At 36.4% G+C, this 8,034-nt stretch overlaps 6 protein-coding genes across 6 annotated transcripts; 3 read left to right on the plus strand and 3 right to left on the minus strand.

The window, feature by feature from the left end:
• Positions 1-361, minus strand: C9374_000365 (uncharacterized protein; the record flags this gene model as incomplete). The annotated part of the gene is made up of 1 exon (XM_044693201.1): positions 1-361. A coding segment is annotated over one exon (361 nt), but the record flags the coding sequence as incomplete, so codon positions are not given.
• Positions 362-844: 483 nt separating this feature from the next.
• On the plus strand, positions 845-1,987 carry C9374_000366 (uncharacterized protein; the record flags this gene model as incomplete). Its single annotated transcript, XM_044693212.1, has 1 exon — positions 845-1,987. The coding sequence occupies one exon, from the start codon at positions 845-847 to the stop codon at positions 1,985-1,987; it is 1,143 nt and encodes a 380-aa protein (XP_044541453.1).
• A 198-nt stretch (positions 1,988-2,185) lies between these two features.
• C9374_000367 (uncharacterized protein) lies at positions 2,186-3,250 on the plus strand (the record flags this gene model as incomplete). The annotated part of the gene is made up of 1 exon (XM_044693223.1): positions 2,186-3,250. The coding sequence occupies one exon, from the start codon at positions 2,186-2,188 to the stop codon at positions 3,248-3,250; it is 1,065 nt and encodes a 354-aa protein (XP_044541454.1).
• A 57-nt stretch (positions 3,251-3,307) lies between these two features.
• C9374_000368 (uncharacterized protein) lies at positions 3,308-5,992 on the minus strand (the record flags this gene model as incomplete). Its single annotated transcript, XM_044693234.1, has 2 exons — positions 3,308-5,317; positions 5,399-5,992. 2 exons carry the CDS (start codon positions 5,990-5,992, stop codon positions 3,308-3,310), a joined length of 2,604 nt encoding a protein of 867 aa, XP_044541455.1.
• A 162-nt stretch (positions 5,993-6,154) lies between these two features.
• C9374_000369 (uncharacterized protein) lies at positions 6,155-7,306 on the plus strand (the record flags this gene model as incomplete). The annotated part of the gene is made up of 2 exons (XM_044693245.1): positions 6,155-6,919; positions 7,022-7,306. The coding sequence occupies 2 exons, from the start codon at positions 6,155-6,157 to the stop codon at positions 7,304-7,306; spliced, it is 1,050 nt and encodes a 349-aa protein (XP_044541456.1).
• Positions 7,307-7,396: 90 nt separating this feature from the next.
• Positions 7,397-7,942, minus strand: C9374_000370 (uncharacterized protein; the record flags this gene model as incomplete). The annotated part of the gene is made up of 1 exon (XM_044693257.1): positions 7,397-7,942. One exon carries the CDS (start codon positions 7,940-7,942, stop codon positions 7,397-7,399), a length of 546 nt encoding a protein of 181 aa, XP_044541457.1.
• Positions 7,943-8,034: the final 92 nt, after the last annotated feature.

Below are 8,034 nucleotides of genomic sequence, written 5' to 3' on the forward strand. Positions count from 1 at the left end.
AAGTAATGGTAATCTTGTTGATAATTGGACAAGAGCGAGAACCAGCAATGAGCTTGCCACCACTGTTCACCTTGATGTAATCCAAATCTACGTTCAAAGTGGTATCATTGAAAATCAAAGAACCTGGACTATTAATAACAATGGCAAACAATTTAACACCAGGTGATTTGTCAAATAGTGTTGGTTGAGTAATGGTCAGAGTTGCATTGTACTTGTTCCAATTAGCAAGGGAGGAAAAAAGAACAAGACCTCCTTGTTGGTGAGGACAAGATTGAGCCGAGCATGCATGAATCAAGAACAATGTGCACACGAAAACCAAAAACAAGTATGCCTTGTTGAGAAAATGAATCTCTATAGCCATCTCAGTTGTTGTTTTTCTTTTGATAATGTTCTTCTTTGAAAGCATGCTCTTAAACGACTGTTTCAACACACTGTTGGAAAGATAGAGTTCAGAGGTAATGTTCGCTCTTCAAATGTCAACAAGAAAAACTTGTTGTTATCAAGGAACCCAACGCAACTCTCAAGACAGAACTACAAGCAGAACACCACATCTCACGAGATTTCCTTGTGGAGATTATAATGTACTAGTAGTTCTCCTTCATGATCTTCCAAAGATAAGCCAAAGGTCTTCGCACATCATCACTCCGTTCGAATCATCATGTTATTGATTGGAAACATTTTTGTAAAATTTAATAGTTACTGTATTCCCGAGGACAAGTCCCAATAAATTAATTGATGTTTCTCTCGTTTGATATTTCAACTGTTCAAAATGTGAATTGTTATTTTCGGTGTCATCATGAGGCAATCCGTATTTCGTTCATTTTTCTTGCTGTAATTACAAAAAATGTCCAATCAAGAGTGGCACGGAGATCTCTCACAAAGAGTTACCCATCATCATTCCACAGTGCCGATCGTGATACATGAAACCGAGCCACAATACGAAACAACAAGTAATTCTAAAAACATCCTCTCCTCCACAGCTAAATCCATTGTAAAATCCTTTTCCATCATTCTTTTAATTATTTTCTTAATTTTCATAATTTATTATGTTGTTCCGGCTGGATTAGGATGGTTCACTCCTCCTGCTCAAGGAGGTCTTTGTAGAGCTTGTCATGATTCTCTACAGCATCCACTGAATGATGGCAAGAATTATTTATATTACACAAAAGTTTTCCGATCATCATGCTCTTGTGATTGTTGGGATGGAAGAGCAAAGGGACCTTACCCAAGAGGAAATTTTAAATATATTTATTATCAAGTAGAACCAACAACGTTGTGGCTAGTTTTTGTGTCCATTCTAATTCTCATTTCATTCTATCAAAGCATTTACAATGTGTTGAATTTAATTCAAGAAAGGAAGTGTAATTATTGGATATTACCAGTGTATTGCATTGGGTGGTATGGACTCTATTATTCATACGGAAGTCACTTTAATTATTTCAATGAGGATTCTCATCAATTGAGCTGGCATCAATTTTATTTCACATTTACCGAAATTGGAATGGTATTTGTGACTTATTTATTATTGAACAAAGATATCACTGAGGGTTCATTGTTCAGCAGAGCAAATCAATTATCACGGTCCATGCATGAGGAAAATGTTGGAGATGACAAGACAATGAACATCATGACATGCACCAGTAAGCCATTTTCCTTCATGTTGTGGTGTGTTCTCTCCACTGCCTTGACACATACCGTTCAAATTGCACTCGACCAAGGCCTGTCTAAATGGGGTGAAGGAATTTTCCTGAGAGATATGTTATTATTTCTTTCTGATTTTCCTTACATGATCATGTCAAGTTATTATCTAGGATTGCATCACGTAATTTTGTATTATTTCAAATGGATCACAGCAAGACATAGTGGAACTAGTAATACTGAAAAATTGAAAGATTTTGTCAAGACTCAAACAAGAAATTTAGGATTTTGTGGAATTTCTGTTGCATTGATGGTGATGTTCCTGTCAAATGTGACTTTTGGTGGATAAACAGTACTTGGCTGCGTTCCATGTAACTCGGAAATTTATCTCTGTCTCGAATTTCAAAGGTTCAGCGTATCAAATTTCCTCTTTTGTACACATTTCACACTCATCAGCATGTCACGTCACCACAAAGTTATCGCTCAAAAAAATTGAAACAAACTCATTTGCCACGATCCAAGTCTCCAAATCCAACCGGCAACGATCATGAACTGCACAAATGTCAACTCTTCTAGGATCAAGACTCGATCAACGACAACTCTCCTAGCTTTATTAATTGTCTTCCTGTTGACCACTTGTATTTTAAACCAAACACTCTCGACCAATGCTTTTCCAACGCAAACCACCATTCCGATCATTCAAGATATCTCTTCCTACAACACCACAGCAACCATCACTGAAAATATGATCATGGCCATTGATGCAGGAGTTAGCGAGATGGTTCAAACGGCTGCATGGAGAAAACTCTTCTCTGATTTGAATCTTCCCTTTAATATTCCTCAATGTGTGAAAAATCCCACTACTAGTTATCCATTATCCAATCCATTTGTTGGAATGGATACATTGAATGTTTGTTACGAAATACCTACAGATCCATGGCTAGAAATTTACAAGCAAGGAGGTGATCTATTAATTCCCATTCTGAACACCAAGTATGGAATTACGTTAAAAACCAAACATTACTTTTTGAATACCACCAAATTGGGCTATTTCGAAACCATGAAAAAAGGAGTCGATTCTGGCTTTTGTCACATCATTACCAGTGCTGCCATTAATACTCAAGAACGAGCAGAAAAGGTTTATTTCAACTGTCCAAGTGGATCATCCTCGCTTGCTTTCTTAAGATCTGAACTCGATAACACCAACTCGACCGAATATTTTAATAACGTGAAAACACTCAATGACTCGAGAGCGATCATTGCTGTTTTTGGTGGAGCTTACTTTGAGTCACAAGCGAAGAGTTTTTTCTCGGCAGCTCGACTCATTGTTGTGAATGGAGGATTTGCTGATATTTGGCCATATATTTTAACAAAGCAAGCTCATGCAATGATTGGAGATGCAGTAGATGTGTCTAGTTGGTTGAATAGTAATAAGAATCAATGTCAACGGTGTTTTGTATCCATCATGGGAAGTCCCTATGATTTTTCGAGTTTTACAACGAGAAATTATGTGAAAAATTCAGGAATGGTTAAGAATGTATGGAACGATATACCATGGATAGCTCTTGTGGTTGTGCTAAATCTGCTCATCACAAGCTTGATTGTATTGTAAAAGTTGGTACTTGATATAAAGTATCCATTCAATAACATTTGACTTTCAACATGAGCATCATTTCTGTAAAGCATTAGAAGCGGACGAATTTTTTCTTTCCGCCTTTTCTTGTCGCTTCTTTTCTTTAGCCATTTGTTTTTCAAGCTTCTTCTTTTCCTTTCTTTCCTTTTTTGACAATTGAAAATCTTGCATGACCGTAGACATATTACTACTACTCATATTTCTGAAACTTGCAACGAGAGGAGTATTTGCTGCAGGAAGTAATGAAAGTTGTCTTGTTTTCGATTTCTGAATCCATGGTTGTGCTGAATCGTTATGGCTAATCGATTGACTGGTTCGGACATACCAATCCACACATAGGGCATGATGATTTTCAATTTCATAATTTACAAATTCATTGGGAAGAGGATCCTCTTCAACAGGGTGGTTGGCCATCGACAACATGGTGGAATTTCGTTTGGAGGGGCTATTTTCTAAATTAGGTAAAGAGATGGATTTTTCAATGCAAGTTTCACCGGTTTGTTTCTTCTCAATCGCAACTCCCATCATGTAGGTCATTCTTTCATTTCTCTTTTTCAAAATTTCATGAAGTTTTTCAATTCGTTCCTCAAGTGACAAGTGGACATCCATATAAAATCCCATCAAACATTCTAAATATTCACAATCTACATCTTCCAATTGACTTCCTTTCCAAAATGCCATTCTTGCCTTCTCAATTTTTTCAAAATATCTATAATGATTGGCAATCAACCACCAAGCTTTACCTTCCAATGTGACACCTTCCTTTTCTGCAATGACACACAATGCATCTAAAAATCCAGAATCACATTCACTGCATTTCACACAACCAACCAGATCCAAAGATTCATAAAGAGTATCACTTTGGTGAATGAGCCATGTGAGAACTTGTCCAGAAATTTTACAATCTCTCATGATCAATCGTTTGATAAGAGGTCTTGTTTTTGAAACAACGACTGATGAATGATTGGAAGTATACTTCACAAATAATTGTTCCTTCTTTTTGAGAGATGGATGTTTTTTCTTGTGTTTGGAAGGAGCTTCTCCAGTTTTCAAGTGTAATAATTGTTCTAAAATTTCAATGGTAATTTCTTGTCCACTTAGATTCATTTTGTAAAGATTCTCAAATGAAATTTGATTTTTCAAATAATGAACAACTTCCCAAGTAGCTATTGGAGTGAGTCCCTTATCGCTTAAATCAATTCGGATGTGACCATCTTTTCGAAGTTTTGGACTCTCCAATTGCTGTTCAATTTCTTCAACAAGTCGAAAACAAGTATAATATCCCTTCGATGCATAAAAATCAATAATGGTATCTCGAATGGTTTTGTAAGCATGATCATCATTGGTTCTCAAACTCGTTCCAATAATTTTCAGACTCTTCAAAAAATCTTCAGATGTGACATCCAAGTAACATTGATCTAACTTGACATCAATTCTCCAATATCTGTCATTGGGTGACAATTCAACCATTTGTTGCATTAATGATTCTGTCAAGTTAGAAGCACCTGTAATCATGAGAGAACTGATCGTTTTTGCCCATTCTAACTTTCCTTCTAAAACAGGTCGTTCAATATTCTCATAACCACATCCCAATGAAATGACATAAATATTGTCACCAGGATAGAGTTTTTTCGCTTTCAAATAAGCAAGCATGGTTGGATTATTGGCCGTGACAGCTCCATCAATATAATCATGCTTGTCACTTGGATCAGTAATGGATTCAATGGTTCGAATTGGGAAAAACGTTGGAGCAGCAGATGTTGCCAATGCAATATCTCGTAAATAATAATCAGAAGGTAATTGTCTTTGTGTTAATTCTCCTTGAGGTTTTGCTTTTTCACTGTCAAACACAACGAGTTCTTGTCTATTCAAATCAAAACTTGTGACGAGAACAGGAATGACAAGATCACTCAATTTGTAACTACCAAAATATTGTGTCAAGACACTTTCCAATCCACTGGGGTCATATCTTGAAGATGTTAAAAATTCTCTCAATTTGTTGTGTTTGTTTTCTTTTGAGAAAATGAGAGAACCATTATTTGTGTACTACATGTCAAATTTCATTGTAAACAATGAGCGTAAAAAATCAGTAGATTGTACATTGTATGACAATTCTTGAAAACTTACCAAATCTCCCAAATCACTTGCATTATATTTAAAATTAAATCTCGAATTTGTAGGTGAAATTCCAGATCCCAATGCAATAATTCCTCCTGTACTTGTTCCTGCAATTAAATCAAAACAAGAAGTTAATGCAAAATTATGAACAGGAGGTTTTTCACCTAATTGATCGAAATGTTTGACAATTTCTTGAATGATTTCCTTTTCGAGAGAAGCCAAGATGGAACCTGGAATGATTCCACGAATACCACCACCATCGATGGATAGGACGAAACGAGTTTTGTTGTTGTTGTTTTTATAATTACTGTAATCGTCAGTAGTGGTTGTTGTTGCTGTCATCATCATCGTTTTGGATAAAGATCTTTTTGCTACATCGTGCTCGGAAGGAGGAGGTTGATTCCATATTTCATCGGAATGAGTGAAATCATTCAAAGTCTGATCATCATCTTCATCATCGGAAGAAGTGTAGGATTGACTTTTCAAGTACTCATCACGTTTCAAGGACTCTTGATATTGATCCATCAAAATGGATGATCCTGGACTTGTTGCTGTGGATGAACCGACAGTCATGGATGGAACAGTTGGAAGAGGTTTTGACATTTTTATAAACTAGTTTTTCATCTCGAGCGAATATTCTTTGAATCAAAATTCCCTTTCCAATTCTCCTTAAATTTGAATCTTCTTGAACTTGCATTCGTGATGATCCTTTGACATTTTGTAACCTTGCAACCACAGTTCCATCTCCCATCCAAACAAAAAAAAATGTTGCGACGATTAAAATCCGAATCATCCACGTCTGGTCCAGGTTATCAATTGATGGATTTTCCTGAACTAGAAAAAGTGAGGAGTCTTCATAAAACCTATACCAAAGATGTTACTCAAGAACAATTGGATTTGATGGATGGAGTGTTGGTCTTGTTGGTACGAGTTCTTGTTCAGGATGGAGAGGCTATTGTTGCTGAATCAACAGTGTCGGAATCATCATCCGATGATGCATCATCCAATAATCATACTAGTTCTGTTGTTCGGGTAGCAAAGGCGTTGAAAGCAACAAGAGAAATTCCTCAAGTTGTGAAACAAGAGAAGAATACATTGAAATCAATGAGTGCTGAGGAGTTTAATGAGCTGAGAAGAAAATTATTGGATGATTTTGCAATTTATAGATATTTGAGAGGTCATGCTTGGGCATTGGATGAAAGTACTCGATTGATTATTAAAATGTTGAATTGGAGACATGAATACAAACCTGAAAATGTTAGATTTGAGGAGTTTTTGGACACAACAGCCAAATCAAAAATGTTTATTGACACTGGTTATGCCTCCGATAATGGAATGCCACTATTTTACATGTGGGTTTCAAGAGATTTACTTGACAACTCTGATGAGAACAAGAGTCTAAAATTCCGTCATTTAATTTATGTACATGAGAGAAATTTCATTCGTGAAGGTCGTTTCAAAGATGACAATTTTCAAATGAATTGGGTCGTGGATGTTTCTGGTATTTCTTTGAATTTAGTGAGACGAATGGTAAGTGGACAATTTATGAGTCACATGTTCTGGATAATTGTGAAACATTGTAAATGTGACCATCCAAATCGTGATGTGGTATTATTGAATCACTTCTCATAGAAAGATATTTTTGACGACATTGGATTTTACTATCCAGAACGCTTAGGTCGAGTGTTTGTCATTAACGCACCATGGACAATTAATTTGATTTGGGCCTTCTTGTCACCCTTCCTATCCGAAGAATTAAAGGCCAAATACATGATGATCAAGATGGACGAACTTAAAAACAAGATTGACCCAGATAGTTTACCCACTGAGTTTGGTGGTAATTTACAAATTGATTGGGATGCTTATTATTCCAAACTCATGAAGGAAGACAAGGAACGAGTTGGAGAGCAGAAATAAGCTGGAAGCTCCCCATTCAAACCATGACACAGCATAGTTATAGAAATAAACTAATGTGACGCAAGTGATCACTTGATATTACGAAACAATTTATTTGTTAATTTTGTGTGTGTCGTTAAAGTCCAAATGCACAAAGCATCTCTCAACTTCAGGAACTGACTCGATTTTCAATTGTAAATCCTCGCCAATGTTATGTGCTTCGCGTAGCGACATGTCAGGTGGTAGCACAACATGGACTTCAGCAATAATATTCATACCGCTGTACCAAGCTGTCACAGTTTCCACCTTCATAATCTTCTCACTGTGATTGACAGCAATGAACGTAATTTTCTTAATAAATTCTGACTCGGCAGTTAATCCCACTAGCTTGGTCACATGTTCCAAAGATTCTCCAATCCATCCATAAATAATATAAATGGAGAGAATGGTGGCACCAAATGGGTCAAACCACCACACCCATTGTGAAATGAAGAGAGAAAATACAAGGAAGGTATTACTCAGGATATCATTTCGGTGATCGAATGCATAGGCTTGACATGAAGGTGATTCCTTAGCCCGTATGCACAAGAAATAGAGAATGGATTTGGCGAAAATGGCTATAATGAGAACAATTAAACCATAAATGTAAAATATCATTTTGAAGAGAGCAGGAATTTTCACACCCAACATCCATTCCATAGTTCCATTCAACAACTCTGGTTTGCTCAATAATTCGACCATATTTTCCG

Source organism: Naegleria lovaniensis (assembly GCF_003324165.1).
Source record: "Naegleria lovaniensis strain ATCC 30569 chromosome Unknown tig104, whole genome shotgun sequence".
Lineage (NCBI taxonomy): Eukaryota > Heterolobosea > Eutetramitea > Acrasida > Naegleriidae > Naegleria > Naegleria lovaniensis.